The sequence below is a fragment of the Nicotiana sylvestris genome, chromosome 9, assembly GCF_000393655.2.
Source record: "Nicotiana sylvestris chromosome 9, ASM39365v2, whole genome shotgun sequence".
Taxonomy (NCBI): domain Eukaryota; kingdom Viridiplantae; phylum Streptophyta; class Magnoliopsida; order Solanales; family Solanaceae; genus Nicotiana; species Nicotiana sylvestris.
In genome coordinates, this window is record NC_091065.1 from 38,999,308 (window position 1) to 39,019,084 (window position 19,777).

Sequence of the window (19,777 nt, forward strand, 5' to 3'; positions counted from 1 at the left end):
GTTTTCTTCCTTGCGTCTTTTCTGAAATTTAACTATATTCTACTCTAAATCACTTCAAATTTAAATTTTGAACTCCTTTTAATATTTTCAATCAATTGGAACAATACCCAATCCAAACAACTAACAAATTCAAAAAAAACCATTTTCAAAAGCAAAGCTTTGAATGGTCTTCAATAGTGGACTTCTACTCTTCAATTTTCTTACAATGCAAGCAGGTGACACAAGAGGAGAAGCAGAAAATACACTGCCCCTTGAAGCATATGGAGAAGATGTGAGAAGAAGAGAGACTGAAAGCAATGGTTGTGAGAACACATATTTAACTTCATAGCTTTTGAAAGCAATGGTTGTAAGAACATAGATTTTGAATTTGCTAGTGCTTTCAAAAAATGTACAATGTGGGCTAGGTGGGGTAAAACTTAAAAACATGAGCCATTTTTTGTTACGGTGTGAAGTCGTAAAAATAGCACGGTATAGCCAGTTTTCGGACCGGTCATTCAAAAATAGCCAGCGTTTACGAAATCAATGAAAAATAGCCACTATTTTGCTGCAACAAAGACCGGTCTAGCATAATATACTGGAGTTCAGTGCACCTGTGTATGAACTCCACCATATTATGCTGGACCGGTATACTTTGCTGACTCCAGTATAATATACTGGAGACTAGAGCACCGGTGCTCCAAACTCCAGTATATTATACTGTACAATTATACTTGATGGAACTCCAGTCTATTATGCTGGGGTTCCTCCATCATATTATGCTGGAGCTCCAGCATACTTATCCTAGAACTCCAGTATAATATGGTGGAGTTCAAGCATACTTATGCTGGAACTCCAGTATAATATACTGACGTATTTTTCGGGTTTTGAACAATGTTTTCATTCAGATTTATCTTTACATGAAAAGTGGCTAAATTTTAATTACTTTTGAAACTGAGCTATTTTTGAACGACCAGTTGTAAATTTGACTATTTTTGAATTTCTTATTTTCTTGTAATTTTTCTCTCAAAAATCTTCACTCCCGCGTAGAACTAGAACCCAATAGCTTCTTCTCCTATTCCTCAAGCTAAGAATGGACGAGTCCATAGGCAAATTCTGCAAAACCCTAGCCATTTTCTGTAACAATCTCCAAAACAGCTGCCACGCTCTCAAAGAGTCCCTTGATCGTCGTCCCATTCCTCTTGGTATAATTAACTTTCCTGATAAAGTTTTTCCTTTAATTTTTTGAAAAATAACGCTTGAGCTTTATACAGATTCTGCATCGACGACCTTTGTGCAAAGCTTGAACCAGAGAGTATCGTCACTGAGCGGTGACCTCAACGTGCTGGAGTCCATGTCTTGTGAAACGGTGTCGTTTGAGGAGCTACTCGGCCATTGCAATGAAGTATTCAAAATGAACCAAACTCATCTTCTTTCCCTCCAGGACCGTCTCCATAATCTTGGCTATATTTCTTCTAGTAAGTAAATTCGGTCTATCAATTAGTCAATGTTGTGGTCCGCTATATGATTCTTTAGTGATAGTTCTATTCCATTCAAGCCAAAATCATCACAATTCTCCTTTGGTTATTAAAATTTGGAGTTAAGTCAAATAAACTGATATTGTAATTTTTTTTGACACTATTACTGTAGTTTAATCCGTTTTAACAAGTTAGTTCTCATTGTTATCAGGTTACCAATTAATTTTTATCATGTAAGTGACCTAACTGTGTAAATATTGTTAAACCATCAGCTCAAAAAACTTAAACTCCAAGAATTTATCCCGGCAAATTGGGGACCCCAAACCTAGAGATTTTGTCAATTTCACGCTTATCTGATTAACACCGGACCTACTTTAAGTGTAACAATAATAGCTAAACATTAATCCCAAGTGAATGGCATTACCTATGTGAATCTTTTCTTCTCATTGTATCATTTCATCAGCCAAGTGTACACTGATTTCGACTGATTGTCGGTCTTTTGAGTGTCACATACCCGTATTGAATTTCCTGCTAAGTTTCACATGAAGTTTTAAAATATTTTTAAATTGGGGAATGCTCATTAGAGCTAGTATTAGTGTTATGTACCTTCTGTTGTGATAACTGATACGTTTAACTTGTGGTTTTTGGTAGAGGTGGTGTATTATTGTCTACCTTTTTGATTGCGCACATAAATTGTTCCAGATTGGGACCTCTTTTGAAATCTTCATAACAATTATATGTATATGTGTGATGTGACAAATAACCCTTTGGTCAACAAACCAGTACCGAGTCCGCAGAAGTCCAAGGGAAAAAGCTCTAAATTCTTTGTCACAGAAATTTTCAAAATTTTAAATATGGAACGCCCATTGGAGCTCGTATTAGCATTGTGTAGTTTGTACCTTTTACTTTATCACCAATGTATTTTGTACATTGTAACATGTAAGATTGCCATACTGGGGAATATGAGGAGTTCTGGTTCTCTTTTATCATTCTGCCTTAACTTTGAATGATTAATCATTTTATTTTGTTTACTAATTGCTTATTGGCTGGTTTGCTATTTTCTTTGCTGCACAAGTCGATCTTATTGATGAAGACATTGAAGGAGAAGAAGAAGATGCAAAAGTTTGGGAAGATTTATCACCTGACTGCAGCTTAGACTTGAAGAAAATTGAAGATGATCCTTTGTATCCTTTATGATTGTTTTATCTCATTTAATTAAGCACAAGTCTTCTACTTGAATCCTCCTAAACTTTTCGGCTTTTAGCAGAATCACAGTAATGGATATTCTTGCACTTGGTGAGTTCAGTGCAGCTCCATGCTCGACATGTCTTTCTTCTGCCAGAAAATCAGGGGTTTTCACTTGTTTTCATCTCTCCTGGAAAAAAACAGAATAATCTGATGAACAAAGAAGAAATTCAGCACCATCAACTTGCTTATAATTGAATTATGAACGATTGTTTTGAAGCAAGGAGATTATTGTCTGTGCTACTTAACATTTTTAGGCTGGATGATTCTCTGAATTTGCAGAACCTTGGTCTTTCTGATGTTTGCCTAGCTACCATAGCATCTGAAGGTGAGTTTCATACTAGAAACCAAATTGCCGTATCTGGATGGAGTATTAAGAATTTTTTTTGAGGTGTAAATTGCATTAGATTCTTCACTTGTAGATTTATATTACATATGTGATGTTCATTCCCAATGGGCATTTTAAGGATGTATCTGGACATATGAGTAAAAATTATTTCCCATTTTCTTTCAAACTATGCTTTAGATTTGTTTGGAGGAGGAAAGTTTCTAGATGGCTTTGCTCTAGTTTTCATGTATGATATGTTCTAACTTGAGATATTTTCCTTTGTCTCTTCTGTATTCTGATTTGCAGCTAACACTACATATGAGAAGGAGGGATTATATCTAGCAATTGAGAAGAAGCAGGACAGTAGTGATGGTACAAAACTTGGCCCTCCACTCCATTGCCTTGGTAGGCTTAGTACAACATGGTGTCTAAGATGTGTTTCTTGCCTTTCTGAACATAGGGAAAATGAATGATGAATTAAAGTCATCTGAAGATATTCAGTCGTTGATAACTGTGTCAGAAAATGACTATGAAAACCTCCCCAAACATTTGAAGAGTTTAGCTTCATGGCAGGTGAGGTTTTGCTATTGGTGATCTCATTTTCTTGCTAGTCTTATCCTAAAGACAAAAAGTGTTTTAAAGTAGACACTGAGCAGACTAAGGAATATGCTCTGATGCAAATATTCACGCATGAGGATTTTACTTGTTAGATAAACTTTCAACATGGCCTACATTGGAATGTGGAAAATATGCATAAAATGTTTGTCTAGCAACTAAAAAGAAGAAGTACGCAAGTATTATCTTAGTAGCTTTGGAGGGTGGCATGACCTTGTGCTTTAAGATCTTTATAAGAGAAGTTGCTGAGGCACCTAAAGGAATGTCAATTATTAAAAGCTAAAGTATAACAACTTCAAAACAATGTTTACTTCCATCAAGTATTACCTTAATTGATTTGAACCTCAAGTGATTTATGTACGTAAAATGCGGGTACTTCCTTCAGTCTTAGGAGTACATGGTCAGTGTGGATTCATATAACCGAACCCAAATTGTTCGGGGTTGGGGTTGAGGCTTAGTTATTGTTTTTCCTTCAGTCTTAGGTTGTGGCACATAACCTTTGAACAGTGAGAATACACACAAGATCTACGTTTTATATGCTAAAGTTCATGATTTGTTTTTCCTTTCAAATTGACAAAGCTTGATAAAATATCAAAAGAAGAAAAAGGTACCACCTTTTATCTTCTCTTTCCTTTTCCTTTTTCTTTTTTTCCGCTTTCCAACTTCTTTCTCGCTTCTTGTTTTCCAGCCATGGAGCACAAAAAAGTGGAACGTGAATGAAACTTATAAAGAATATGCCAGATCTATTGTACAAAATCGTGTCAAAATTATTCTAGACATTTTGTTTTAATTGGGAGATTATTTTGTAGTAATAGAACCTTGTAAATTAGAATTGACCTCATTAGAATAGGTTAGCAACTCCTATATAACGAGACACCATGTGTTGAGTTTTTCTATAATCAAGAAAAATAGTTATCTACTTATCTCTTTATTTCACAGAGTATCAAAGCTAAGGAGGGAAAATATCAGAGTCTAGGTCGACATAGTCAACATAATACTTTTTAGAAAATTTTGTGAAGTGGTTCATTCACTACCTTGAACTTCCTGTTAGTCACGTTACCAAATGTTCAATCGACTATATTAGGTGTTTGGTCTTGGCACTGATCCAAATCGTACACTATTGTACCATAGGATGCGCCTGCAAGTGCCGCCACAGTCTCAGCCACTCGCTAGAGTGTAAAGTCACATGGACACATGCCAAACCCGTCCCAATTGGTGCCATATGTATGGAATGTCAGCAACACATGGCATTTGTCAGTCCATGCCAATGCGATGTAAATACTCCTCAGCTTCCAGCATGTCAGTCCAGTCAGCTAAGTCCACGTGGCTGTGCTTATTGGCCTAGATGTTATCCAGTCAGCACATAAACCACGTAATTTGACATGTCGTTTATCCTGTTAGAGTGCCACCTTAGCAGTTACCTCCCCAGTTTTTTGATTTCTCTGGGTCCATTTTTGCGAGCCAAATTTTCAAATTCTTATCCTAAACAGCAAAGTGAATTTTTTTTCCTGTATTTAATCCAGATCCTACTTCCTTGAAGAATTAGATTCTTACATGAAGATCTCGTTCTTTAGAAAACTGCCACAAGTCCATCGCGGTGAAAGAATGACTATGAAATTATATTGCTACGTCCACATATAACGTGGGAGACATGTCTACGGTTCTCACATCTTCTAATTGGTTAATTGTAAGCCTTCCTCAGTTATCCAAAATCAGTTTCCGTACATAGTTTTATTCCACATTCACAGCATGTTTTTGTTCAACTTAATCCCTTGGAAATATAAGTTTTATTCCCACATTCACAGCACATGTTTTGTTCATAAGTTAATCCCTTGGAAAGACAAATTAACTCCTCGCACTCAAATATGTGTTTCATGGTTATTCTCAGATTTAGAAGGGATATCGACATGCCGCTGCAATTCAACTGGTTTGTGTTATTACCTTATGTCAGCTGATGTCACCTTTTCTCAGACTTAACCTTAATTCACATCTTTTTCTGACTATCTTGACATCTCTCATGCCTTACACAAACCTTTTTTTGAAGACTCTATATGCACGCTTCCTTCTGCTCTCACAACAATCATTCTCCTCTAACATCTCCTATAATTTCTCCAGCTCCACCTCAGTTGACTTATTATTGTCGCAATCACTCCATATCGTGTCCAAAAGACAACATGCCCTGCATCACATCCCTTGCCTGTTGCAGATTTATCTCCCCAGTCCTCCTATTGCCCTTAAGAAGATATTTGCTCTACTTAATTAATCCCAATTATGTCTGCTTGAGTGATCATCATATATCATCTCATCATTATGGCTTTGTGTTATCCTTGTCTTCTGTTTGTACCCTAAGCTACATGTGAATCCCTCTCTCATCCAGGATGCTGATATCCTATGGTTGAGGAGATGTCTATTTTCCACCATAGTGGTACTTGGTAACTTGTTCCTCTACCTCTAAGTAAATCTACTGTTGGTTGTCAGTGATTATATACGGTCAAAGTTGGCTTCGATGGTGCAACTAATTGACTTAAGGCATGTCTAGTGCCAAGGGTTATACTAAATTTTTTGAATTGATTACAATGATACATTTTCTCCCGTGGATAAAATTGTATATGTTCGCCTTTTTCTATCCATGCTTGCTGTTTGCCATCGGGTTCTTATCAGTTGGACGCATAGTACTTTTCTCTATGGTGATTTTGAGGATGAAGTGTATATGGAGCAACCACATGATTTTGTTGCTCAGCGGGAGTCTAGTAGTCTTGTGTGTTGATTGCGTTAGTCCTTATATGGTCTGAAACAGTCTTCTCGAACATTGTTTGGTAAGTTCAGCACAATTATTCAGAAGTTTGGTCTGAGTCAATAGTGAGCCGGATCATTCTATATTCTGTCGGCTTATTGCTCCAAATTAGTTTATTATTTGGTAGTTTATATTGATGATATAGTTATCATGGACAATGGTCAAGATAGTATAACTAAATTGTAGCAGCATCTCTTTGAATACTTTCGGATTAAGGATCTAGGCAGATTGGAGTATTTCCTAAGCATTGAGGTAGTCTAAATTAGGATATCTCATCTCATAACATAAAGTATGCTTTAGACATTTTTTAGGAAATATGAATGACAGATGGTAGACCCATTGATACTAACATAGCTTTGAATGCAAAATTTCTACCGGTTCAGGGAGCCCCTTAGTGATCCTGGAACCATAGACGGTTGGTGGGTAAGTTGAATTGTCTCACCGTGACTTGACCTGATATTGCTTTTCCAGTGAATATTTTATGCCAGTTTATGGACTCTATATGTGATAATCGTTGGGATGCAGTTGTTCGCATTCTTCGACACGTAAAATCAGCCATAGGAAAAAGGATTACGTTTTGAGGATCGAGGCCATGGGCAGTTTGTCGAATACATAGATGCAGATTTGGTTGGACAAGTTCTGATGAACGGTCTACCTCTAGATATTGTGTTCTCGTTGGGGGTAATTCAGTGTCTTATGAAAAGTAAGAAACAAAATGTGGTTGTCGATCTAGTGTAGAAGCAGTAAGTCGTGTGATGGCTTTGACAACTTGTGAACTAGTTTTGATCGAACAACTACTCAAACACGCGATGAAATTTGCGTATGATGATCAAGATGCTCTTCATATTGCATCGAATCAGTCATTTCATGAGAGCACTAACCATAGAGATCGACGCCCACTTGAAAAAAAGATATTCTCATGAGATATCGTCACAAAGTTTTTGGAGTCAAATGATCAGCTTGCAGATATTTTATCTTAGTCCTTTGTTGGTACTCAATTTAGTTTCATTTATAATAAGCTTGGTACATACGACATTTTCTTTTTTTGATGAAGTGGTACATACGACTTGTATGCACTAGCTTGAGGGGGAATTTAAGAATATTGTGTATATTAGTTAAAATCAATAAGGGAGATATTGCGTATTTGTAATTATGTAGCCTTGATTCCTTTCCTAGTTTGGAATAAGTGCATGCTCGATTAACACCAAATAGCTTGGGAGAGTAGTCAAGAATTGTTTCTCTATCAATCTCCTTTTCCTTATTTCATTTCTCACAAGAACATCTCAATTGAACCTGTGATCTAAATGAAATTTTCCCAAACCTAGTGTATCATGCTGAATTTTGTCAGCTTGTGAAATTTTGGTAACATGGCCTTACTTTTGCGTAGCAGACTCCAAATAACAAACCATTTGAACCGTAGGAAACTAGGCTTCAAGATCTACAGTTTTGTTTTAAAATCTTATCAAATTCTTTTTAGATTAAGTACTGTTTCTTCGAACTTGAGGGATGATTCACTTGTTAGCGTAAGCACAAGTTTTCAACTCCTCTTGTTTCCAAAGCGGTCTAGGCTTAATATAAATTACACCAACAGATCAAGCATACATTTTTTCTCATGTTGTATGTGCGCAAGTGTGTATTTGTGTGTGGGCATGTCAGAGTAGAGTCAAGTATTGGGCCAGTTGAGTTAAATATTAGATACTGTATTTATACTAATGTCACTTCTTGCCATTAGACTTTTCTCTTGCATTGTATTTACATCGTGGTTCTTAGCTATTAGAACTATACTCTTTATGAAATTCAGGATAATCCATGATACTCCATTTGGAGTAATGCCCTTCCATTTTCTAGACATACAGAAGGGAAACCCTACTTTCAGCGATTACTCTACTGCTCTAAGCCTTGTAGAAGATGCTTATTTGTAAGTAGCTATACTTATTTTCGCCTTGACCGGCAAAATTGCTTTTTGGATCGTTGTAATGCTTTTCTTCCTTTTTTTAAATTTTCCTTGTGCTGTTTTATCTTTCTTGTTCTATTGTATTCATGTTCTATGGCTCCCACCCTCTCACTAAAGTGCTGAAATACTTATATAGGATTTAGTTGTTGCTGTTGAGAAGATGAACTCATTCCTCCGCACGAAAAAGACTAGGCCATACTCCTTCCAACAAGATGAAATTGCGGTATTAGATTTAGGTATGTGTTTTTCACCTTGTTACTTTTTCATTTTATATTTGTGTATATGTTAATTAAGGACATGGAAATGCAGTTGTCATTAACTGAATATTTACATTCTAGCACCTTAGCTAATTGCTCTAAATAATTTTATGGTCTGGTTCCTCTGACAAAATTTCGCATACCTTATTTTTGCTATTTCCTATAGGGAAGATAGATTTGCATCTTGTCTATGGACTGTGGATGCATTATTGGAAGATGCAGATCGCCTGAACTGTGAATTGGTTTAATCCAATATGCATTACCAATGTGTACCTTGTTCGTAATAATCATATTTTGCAGAAAAGTTTCCAAGAATGTTAGTGTCATGGAAATATTATTCAGATTATTGTTATAAGGGTGAGCCTCTAGGAAATTTGAATACCAGGGCCCTTTAACTGTTACCATGTGAAAGAATATTTATTTCTTTCTCATTCACGTGGGAAGATGTTTTTGGACCTTGGTGGGTAATGGGACAAGAGGTTTGACTTTTTAATACTCTTCGTCGCGATAGATTAAAGGTTTGATGTTTTCGGTTCCAAAAAACACAGGATTCAGACACTCGAGTCCCATGATTACTTCGAAACCTTTAGTTGGTGGTTCTAACTATATAGCTTGGGGCTCTTCTGTTGGGTTATGTTGTAAGGGTCAATGCGTCCATGATCACTTGACTAGACAGCCTATAGATGTTGATGAGAAAGCTTGAGACTTTTTTTCCCACTTCAGTAATGGCAGACTCACCAGATGTCATGTCAATGATGCTTGGTCTACCAGTAGTTCAGTTGGTCCACATGTTCATGTCTTAACATATCAGGGCTTGTTGTAAATTAGTTAACATCAGTCACATGACTCACATCCAAGCCTAAACCAGTTGCAGCAGTGCCAAGAGCTTAAGTTTGGAAAACGTTGATAACTATTTCTGTCACTACCCAAATCTCACCAAGTCGTGATGGCACCTAACTCAACCCGCTAGGTAAGCCCACCAACATATCACACAGCTTGAACTGAAATCATCAAATAAATAGTGGAATAAAAATGCGAAAATCAATACAATTATCCCAAGGACTGACAGTACAAGTTATGAGCGACTAAGAATAGGAGTACAAAACTAATATGAAGACCTTACAAAACTAATATGAAGAAACTTACATTTGGAATATACATAAACAGAAATACAAGCCCCAAACTACCATGAACAAAATAGTAGCTTGCAACTGGAACGTTGGTATATCTTAAATGCTAGCCTTCGTCTTCCACAACAGCTTAGCTCCAAAATCTGCTTGCAAGGTGCAAAAGTATAGTATGAGTACAATCGACCCTATGCATTCAGTAAGTATTAAGACTAACTTCAACGAAGTAGTGACATGGTTTAGTCAAAAGATACTCACTTTATATAACCCGTGCAACTCATAAGCGTATACAATAATAGAGAAATATCCAAGAAATAGCCAAATAACATCGGATATCAGCAATAAGGTGCACAATTCAAGAAGAAGGTAATAAGCATGCTTTTCAAGTAACCAGATCAAAGCATGTACAAATGCACCAAATCTGCATATCAAGGAAATGTACACTAAATAACTTAAGTCAAGTACTTTTACATGATCGCAAAGGGACTATGCATGATAAAGATCCATTTTCTCAGAAATTTTTCGATAGCATTTATACGAATGATCCAACATGAGTCTACGTGTCAATGCATGATAAAGACCATATATACATCAAATCCGACACTTTCCAAGTGTTCAACAATCAACTAACAAGTTACATGCTAAAAATGCATGAATGTACATATGTCAATTTATGCATGAATTTCTACACGAGTGTAGGATGTCAATACATGCTGAAGACTCAATCCTTTCCACAGAATCAATACCAATACACATGAATAGGAGATAAGCATGTACGATGCACATGTGCAGAGAAATAACTATGCAGAAATGCATGCATGTGTACAAGAGATGATTTCTAGGCATGAAGTGTGCCTATGTGTATCGAATGACTACGACCCCAACCTATAATCCATCCTCCAAATAATTATTATGTCCAATTAAGCACCAAAAGCCTAAATATAATCTCTAACATCAATATGAAAACTCAAGTCGTCATACTACAGTAAAGGTATATCACAAGAATAACAAGTATGGATGCACGTTTATAATATAACGTGTGACCACGACGCATATCAAGTATCTCAACAATCTCAAAAATAGTTCATCGAGCTCAAATAAAATTTCATAAGCTAAAACATGATCTCTAGCATGAATGATTGTGCCCACGTAGTTGTAAAATCAAATAGAGCTTAAGTTAAGAAGAATACACATCTGATCCAGGATTAAAGAAGCCTAAACTCTACCTATAATATGGTATAACCTCGGTATCCGCATATACGCTCGTTCTCTCGCATATATGTCACCCTAAAAACACATAACACGTAGCAAATAATTCTATTTTTAGAAAAACATTCCCTCAATCGAGGCTTAGCAAGATACTTACCTTATCCGGGCTTGTCTCAACTCATATCGCATCTTTCCTTTGTTCTTGACCTCCAATTGCCCAAAACCTAACCAAATATCATTTAGCAAAAAGTCAAATAATGCTAAAAGAAGCAATCCCAATCAATAGAGCTTCAATCAAAATCCCAAAAAGTCAACAAAAGTCAACACGGGCCCACATTGTCAAAATCTGAAAGCAAGACCAAATCTCAATGACCCATAACCCCATGAGTCCAAATATGTGATTATTTTTCAATTCTGCATCCAAATCGATATTCAAAACCTCAAAATTCTCTTAAGTTATAGAAAAATCCCAAATTACACTTTTATGTTTTAGGTATAGAAATCCATGGGAAATAAGGTATATGATCAAAATCAAGTAGAAATTACTTACCCTCAAGATATGGGTGAAATCCATCTCCAAAAAATCGCATTTTCTCGTTCTTCAAAACTCAAAATAGTGAAAAATGACCAGTTTTCGAAATTCTGGACATAAAATACCCTGACAATATTTCCTTCTTCGCGATCATGACTGCTATTCACGTGATCACGATGCACAAACTGATCTAGGCCAAATTTCCTTCTATGCGATTGCATATGCTCCTCAAGCGATCACGATGATTATCCACGCTCCCTACATGATTGCGGTCAAACCCTCACGACCATGGTGCACTTAACCTCCCCCGGCCCAACCCCTTTAAGCGAACGTGGACAAACCTATGCGACCGTGATGCTGTACCACCCAACACTTTGCGATCACGGTCCTCCTCGCGACCGCGAAGAACAAAACTTCGCCTGCCAAGTTCCTTCTACGTGATCATGGCACAAGCCTTGCGATCATGATTCACTTCACTGACACTAGAAATCAGCAATTCCAAAATGGCTCAAAATGATCCGAAACCACCCCGAAATTCAGCCGAGCCCATCGAGATCCCGTCCAATCTCAAGAACTAATCTGTATACCTTCCACGAACTTGTCCAAAGTACTCAAAACACGAATAACAACATCAAAACCAAGAATCAAAGATTAATCCAAATTATGAAATTCTCTTAAGTTCGTAAATTCCAACTTTCAACTAGAAGTGTAAGAATCATTTCCAAGCCACCCGAGGCCCGAACCAAATATTCGTACAAGTCTAAAATCACTATAGAAACCTATTGGAACCTTCAAATCACCAATCCGAGCTCGTTCACTCAAAAGTCAAATCTTGGTCAAGTCTTCCAATTTAAAGCTTCCAAATTAAGAATTACTCTTCCGAACCGCTTCCAAACCTCTCGGAAAACAAAACTAACCATACTCGCAAGTTATAATACATTATATGAAGCTACTCAAGGTCTAAAATCACAGAATTGAATTCTAGAACTCAAAACGACCGGTCGGGTTATTATAATTTCTCATACCTTGGGGGGAGCTTGGTCATTCCTTGCGTTAAGCAATCATTACCTTAGTAACATGATTTTCAGGGGTGTAGTTTGTTTGGGGGAAGTGTGGAGGTCGAACATTAAGGTTGTAGGCTAGGGGGAAGTTGTGAGTATTTCTACAGCGCATTAGAGTGAGACTAGCCAGTCAGGAGTTAGTCTTAGAATGCTATTGGTCAGCTATTGATGCAGGGCTTTATCTGCTGGATATTGTTATATCTTCCATTTTTTTCGTACTTCCTATATTTCTTATATTGCTGTTATTTTATTTTATGTTATGTTATTTTATGTTATTTTATATTATTTTATTATGAGTCTATTGATAGTACTAATATATCGTCTCTTGTCGCTTTCTTAAGCCGAGGGTCTCCTGGAAACAACCTCTCTGCCCCTCGGGGTAGGGAAAAGGTCTGCGTACATATTACCTTCCCCAGACCCCACTTGTGGAATTATACTGGGTTGTTGTAGTTTGTTTGGGGGAAGTAGGTTGTCTTCATTGTTATTAGAAGCCTTATTGAAGGGAAATATACTCTATACCAACTGGGAGTCATATTAAAACCAACTCATAAGGAAATTTACCCTATCTTGAGAATTATTTTTCAAATTGTGAATGATTGATTGCACTTACTATTTGATCCTCGTTTTGGTTGTCTTTTATTTTGTTGAGACTTCTGATGTTGGAAAATGCTTCCCAGAAAGGAGATCTACCATCTTAAACATGATGTGTCCTTAGTTCGTTTGCTTGTGCCTTAAAAAAGAAAACAGTTTCTGGACCTACGACACTATACAAAGATTCCTAGAAAAGATAGCAACAATTTTCTAGTCAAGGTTGAGAGCCAGTACAATCAGTTTAGACTTGGGTAAGGAAATATCAACTTTGGTGCAGCTATATCACAATATGATAGGTGCGGCCCACCATGGCAGACTCATTGGCATGGCGTGACCGCAGAAATGAGCATTCAATTTGAGGCTCTTGCGTTCCTTAGCATCCTTGCGAATCACCATTAGATGTTTCAATTATTGGCTAATACTGTTAGAAACTTAAAAGACGATAAGAAGAAAGTCCGGAAACCACTGTAATGAAAAAAAAAATTGTTTCTTTTCCTCTTTTCTTGTAGCAGCATTTTGGTCATGCTTGCACTTTTCCCTTTCATGCTTTTGAAGTGCTTTAACTTCAACGACCTTGGATAAGGTTAATTATATGTTGCCATGAGGCACTGGTTAGGTCACCTACCATGAGCTAGTTTCCACTTGGTATACTTGTTATACTAATCTTAGAACTGAATGAACATATCAAACAAGAGCGAGACATTCAATGTCAAGCAAACTGTATAGGAGATCAATTCTTTTAGATGCAACTGGTTGGTCATTTAGTCCATCTTTTAGTCCTAAAAATTCTCAGGCAAGCAGTCCTGTAAAATGGATTATCATCTATCAACTATGCGGATTCAGCTCTAACTTTAGGTATGATATAAAAGGATCTGTTATTACTTGATATAATATTGAGCTTGCATGCATGTCCGTAAAAGTATGTGTGCTATTTTTAACCTATGTTTCCAACACTGCAGATATTGCTCACAAGGAAATCAAAATAACCAATAATCTCCTTTCCGTTTATTTCCCTTCTTTCGTTGAATTGTTTTAAAATGTTCCTTTTGTTCTTTTCTTTTCCAGCCATAATAACTAGCCATAGAGTAATTGGTTCTTTGTTGGTGCAGGGCATAAAGCTAGATCTTATCTGCTGTTGCTCATAAATATGAGTCGAGTAATAGTAGAGACAAGTGATGGCTTGATTTGTTATAGAATCTTATAGTGTGCAATGAGTGCAGAGATGAAACCCATTGATGTTAACAAGTTAGGAATATTCAGCTGAAGTGTGTGCTTTTAATGATTTGATATTCTTGATCAGAAAAAAGGGCATAACAATATTTAATGCCCATTTAGTATGGTATTAAAGGCTCATTTATTTGCATCTTGAAGTGCTTACGTTGTTCAAAATTCCTACTATCTGTTTTGCTACCTCCAGCTCATATGCTAGGAAATTTTGTCTGCCAAAATTTAGCAAATGAAAAGCAATTTTCTTCTAGTGTTTTTTTTTTGTTTTTTTTTTGTGCTGTGATCTGAATTCAAGTCTCTTACGTTTCTTATTCTTAAGCTGCCGTAAGAAAGAAACAGAGAGTTGGGTGTTCATATCCAATTCTTTAATTGTCTTCCCCTTTGTCCACCTTGCAAGCTTTGTGTTTGATTATTAGTGGGGATGGGTGCGGATAGATAGTTAAGTGATGATTAGTACAAATCCAATTTACAAAACACGTAATTACATGCTATAATAACATTCAAAAGTTGTTTTTTTTTTATATTTTTTTTATATGTTTCATTAAATATGAATTTTCCCCTTAAACCTACTATTTTGCTGCTCCTATTGTCATGAGAATTTTTTATGAGGATGACCTGCTACAACAATTTTGTATTTAACTAGTTTTTTCTACGTATTAGTTAAAATATTTTTTCATTATTTTATAAACAAGACATAATAAATTCTAGATTATATTTACGTGAATTGGATAAAAATAAATTTACAGTTGGATCTTCTATTAATTAGTTCAAATAAAAAAATTTATGCTGTGAAAGATACCATTTATTCTTTTGCAACATTCGTTTACACAACTAAAACTATATAGTTAACAGAGCGATTTGACAGGGATGAGGCGGATGCACATCATATGGATTCACATTTTGTGATACAAAGAGATACTCATGCTGACTTTGCAAAATCCTACGAGCTCTCCAACAAAGGAGATGTATACGAGTGAACTCGGGGTTAGCACATGCCCTGAGTTCCCAGAGAGTCAAACGAAGTAAGAAGTGTGAGGGCATGTGGTAGAGACCGAATCCGAGGACCCTTTGAATCGAGGCTGAAATGGGGTGCTCGCCACCGGGCCTGACAAGATGACACCCCTGAACCTGGAACAAGCTCCAAGACCTTGGAAAGCACTACAAACGGTTACACACGAGTAATAGAGGGCTGTGATATCCGCACCCAACCGGATATCATGGCACGAATCTCGGTAGTGTATCAGTGACTGATGTACAAGGAGGACTTTTACCTTTTCTAGAATTGTACTAGGGGTAAAACTCCCCTATTATATAAAGGGTAAGTTTTTTATTCAATGGACACATTGTGACACGCATATCAAGGCAATACAAACTTATTTCTCTAATTTCTATTGAAAAGTTCTTATTTTAATCATAGTTCTTCTTACTCATATGGCTTCGAATCGAGAGTCCGGTCGAGGGCAGAACTATTGTTAAGCTTAAATCCGAGCCTGGACTCAACGCCACAACTGGTTTGGTTATTTACTTTATCTTTAATTCGTTTATCTAACATTCTTGATTACTTGTGTTAAATCAATCCACATATCCTTAAAACCACATACAAATTTAATTGTTATCCGTTTTAAGGGTAAACAGTTTGGTGCCCACCGTGGGGCTAAGGATAATAGTGGTGGTTTGATACAAATCTCCATAACACGCTCTATTTCACATTTGTTCTTTAAGGTTTCAATTTCAGGTCAGCTTAAAATTGTTAAATCCTCAGTCCACTCACTTGAACGTTGAGGATGGGTTTGGCTATCATGGAGAAAATAACTATTTGATGCCTAGCAATGAGGTGCCCCCTGCTGATCCCAACGGAGTCCCAGTCGTAGACCCGGTCGATGCTAATTCGCAGGTAGCCATTGACGCCAACCTGCCTACCGACCCCAAGAATAGCATTCGCGGAGGAGCCCGACCAATGGCTCTAGGAGTGCCCGAAGGCAAAGGCAAAGGCGACGGGGTCAGTCTGCGATTGATCTTTGAAATGTTGCAGGCTCAATAGGCGGCGATAGCGCAACTGCAAAATCAAACCCGCGCCCCCAGCAGGGTGGAGCCCGAACCATCTCGGGAAAATACCCGAAGAAATGAGCAAATCATCGAAAGGCCGGGTGAAGATGAGTCTGTTGTTAGCCCAAAGTATATTGAAAATTCTTGAAGCATTAACGAAACGGGTGGAATCAGGCGAATTTTTTTGTTGAGGCAAACGAGAAGAATGTGGAGACATATAACTCCTGGGTTGATCAAATCCAGGAGCGCCGCCGATATTGAAAGGCCTGAACTCCAAGAAATTTTTCCAAAAGCCTTTCCTCCGAGCATGCACCAAAGCCAATCTCGCAGAGGTTTCGTATGCCTGATATTTTAAAATATAACAGAACCACGTATCCGAATGAGCATGTGGCCTCCTACATATGCGCCATCAGGTAACGATTTGGAAGACGATGAAATTGAGTTAGTATTATTAAAGAAGTTCGGGAAGACTCTGCCAAAGGGAGCGATGATGTGGTACCACAACCTGCCCCCAAATTCTATAGATTCGTTCGCTATGCTCGCGGATGCCTTTTTAAAGGCTCATGTGGGGCCATCAAGGTAGAGACCAGGAAATCGTACCTTTTCAAGTTTAAGCAAAGAGACAACGAGATGCTCAGGGTGTTCGAGTTAAGGTTTCAAATGGAACGGATGGACTTGTCTCCGGTTGCGGACGATTGGGCCGTTCAGGAATTCACTCAAGGACTTAACCCCTAGCAGCTGAAACAAAATTTAGTAGAATACCTAACGGTAATTTGGGCCAACGTCCGCAACAGGTGCCAATAAAAAATCAGAGTCAAAGATGACCAACTCGGAGCCCCTTCTGGGTCCGTTTATCCCATTAGAACTGATGACAGGTCTAAGAGGGTCGTCGATCATGAATCAAGGCCAAGTCCGAGATCGGTGTCAACCGTACATCACAGATCGAAGGGGAATCGGGCTCGGGCGCAATTCTATAAGGAATGAAAAGAGAAGGGATCGAGGGTCCAATAGCCGAGGTCTGATGAGCAAAAACATGTCTAGTCGTTCTTTGTCGGAAAACTCTTCGTGTTTCCAGTCAAAGAGGGGCAGCTGTAGACACCTGATTTTTGACCCTCCCCGAGAATTTTCACATTTTTAGCTTAAATATTTAATTTAGGTCTAATATAACTATTTTGACTATTTTTACTTTATTTTCGTCGCAAAAGAGGAAAATTACAAAAATATATATAAATTTTAGTTTATGTATTTCTCATAAACTTGAAAAAATGCAAAAATTGTACTTTATTTTTGTACTTTATATAATTTCGAAAATTACCAAAAATATAGTTCTATTAATGTTTTATAGTCATTTTAATTTTGAAAAATACAAAAAATGTTACTTTATATTTTATCTTTATATTAAAAATGAAAATTACAAAAAAATAGTTTTATTAGTATTTTGTAGTTATTTTAATCTTGAAAAAATATTAAAAAAAAGATCTAGTTTTGTGTTAATTATTAGTCTTATTTTTTGTAGTTATTTTGCTTACATAATCAGTTAAGCAACGTCGTGTTCCTATTTCTCGGGTCCGGGCAAAAGAATAATATTCGGGTTCAAACTACCCGATTTTAGGCCTAATTTCGGACCTAGCCCATAATAATTCGAGTCCACCACACGTGAGGGGACACGCGTGGGGAACACGGACGAAACACCGTACACGGGGAACCCCACCACGCGTGGGGGACACAAGTCTCGAACCCCACCACGCGTGGGGCTCATTTTTCTTGGCAGAGGCTTACAAATGCACGGGCAAAGCTAAAAGAGAGGGGACTTGGAAATTTTTTTTTTTTAAAAAAAGAACGGATACACTGTTGATCTTCTTCTTCACAAAGAAGAAGAACCAAACAACCCTAACCACCTGCTTCCACCTCCGTCAAACCACCCAAACAACCACCCCTTCTGCCTCCTCCATCACCACCGTCAACAAACCACCATTGTTACCCAAACCAGTCCAGCAGCAGCATCGTCAACCCGTCAGCAGCCCTCACCCCGTCGTAACTAAAACCAGTCGCGACAATAACGACCATCGCCTTCCTCCTCCTTGAATCCGCCATTGTTGCCGTTACTAGCTCAGTCCTCGACCACTGCCCCGACGACACTGCTGTTCGTCGTCACTGACCCTCCGCCAACGTCCAAACACCACGTCCAAACCCACCACGACCACCGTCGCCCAGCTCCCTTCATCCCGTCACCTTCCCGACTGACCAAACAGTCCCCCAGCCATTGCCGTTACCAGCTAGGCCACCATCTCCCCGCCACCCGCGAAACCTCCCCAGTTCGACAGCTCCACGCACAGCCCGAACGAAAACCAGTCGTTTCACCATTTCCAGTCCAACGAGTAGCTATCGCTGCGTGCCAAGCAGTCGTTGCTGCGTTTCCTGGCAGCTGTTGGTTGCCGCGATTCTGCCTTGCCGAGTTTTCTGTTTTTCGTCGAGGTCGACTTTGGTCCGAGCTTTCTGTTTTTCCGGTGAGGTTGCTTTTGCTCGCCGAGGTGTTTGTCCGAGGTTTCGTCATTGTTTCCTCGTTTAGTGAGGTCAGGTTCGAAGTTCCGTCGGGGGCGCTATTTGTCGTTCTAGGTTTGTCGAGGTTCGAAGGTTAGTGTTCTTCGTCCTTTGTTTCATTTCGTTCGATTCGCATATTATGGTTTAAGATGAATGTCAACAATGCATTTTTTGTCGTTTTTGTTAAAAATGTTCATCTTATGATTAGTTACTGCATATGCTTAAAGTAAATGTGAGAACATATTGTGAACTTAAGTTTTTTTACGAGAATGTCTACTTCTATGCATATATTTGTGTTTATTAAGGGAACAATTTGACATCCAGTGATTTGTTGCGAACATATGTGCTCGCATATATTATGTACTCTCGTTGTAATAGGTATGTGAACGTCTGAATGAAAAATCATGACTACTAGCGTTTAAACCTTATTTCTCATTTGTTAGTAATAGAAGTTGGGTTTAATAACAATAACAATACGTTAGCAAAGTTAGGACTAATAGGAACCTTATTAAAATTCTTAGAATTCGGGACAGGCCGCTTAGCGAATTTCACGGCCTTTCCCAAAATAACAATACGCTAGTTGCTTTAAGCGCGTATTTAATAATGTTACCTTCTTAACTCGGGTGCACATTTATGTGACCCAAATCCAAGTCTCAACGGAGTCGAAATGTGTTTCTAATCACGGGTACATTGATTGTGACGTGGTCTGAGATGCATTTCCATGACGTTGCAAATTCTTTTAAAAAATAATAATAATAAAATGAGGCGAGCCTCGCCAAATAAAAGGGACAAATTG

General features: G+C 37.9%; 1 protein-coding gene across 2 annotated transcripts; it reads left to right on the forward strand.

The window, feature by feature from the left end:
- The first annotated feature begins 1,027 nt into the window (after window positions 1–1,027).
- Window positions 1,028–15,729, forward strand: LOC104216511 (uncharacterized). 2 transcript variants are annotated; one of them, XR_011402337.1, is made up of 9 exons: window positions 1,028–1,181; window positions 1,251–1,454; window positions 2,530–2,638; window positions 2,957–3,027; window positions 3,334–3,399; window positions 3,488–3,600; window positions 8,527–8,626; window positions 8,814–14,022; window positions 15,260–15,729. XR_011402337.1 is itself a non-coding variant. In XM_009766570.2 (8 exons), exons 1-8 carry the CDS (start codon window positions 1,070–1,072, stop codon window positions 14,369–14,371), a joined length of 870 nt encoding a protein of 289 aa, XP_009764872.1. In that variant the 5' UTR covers window positions 1,028–1,069; the 3' UTR covers window positions 14,372–14,650. The 2 variants fall into 2 exon arrangements, 1 of the variants encoding a protein (XP_009764872.1); XM_009766570.2 differs by lacking the exons at window positions 8,814–14,022; window positions 15,260–15,729 and adding an exon at window positions 14,277–14,650.
- The last annotated feature ends 4,048 nt before the right edge of the window (window positions 15,730–19,777 follow it).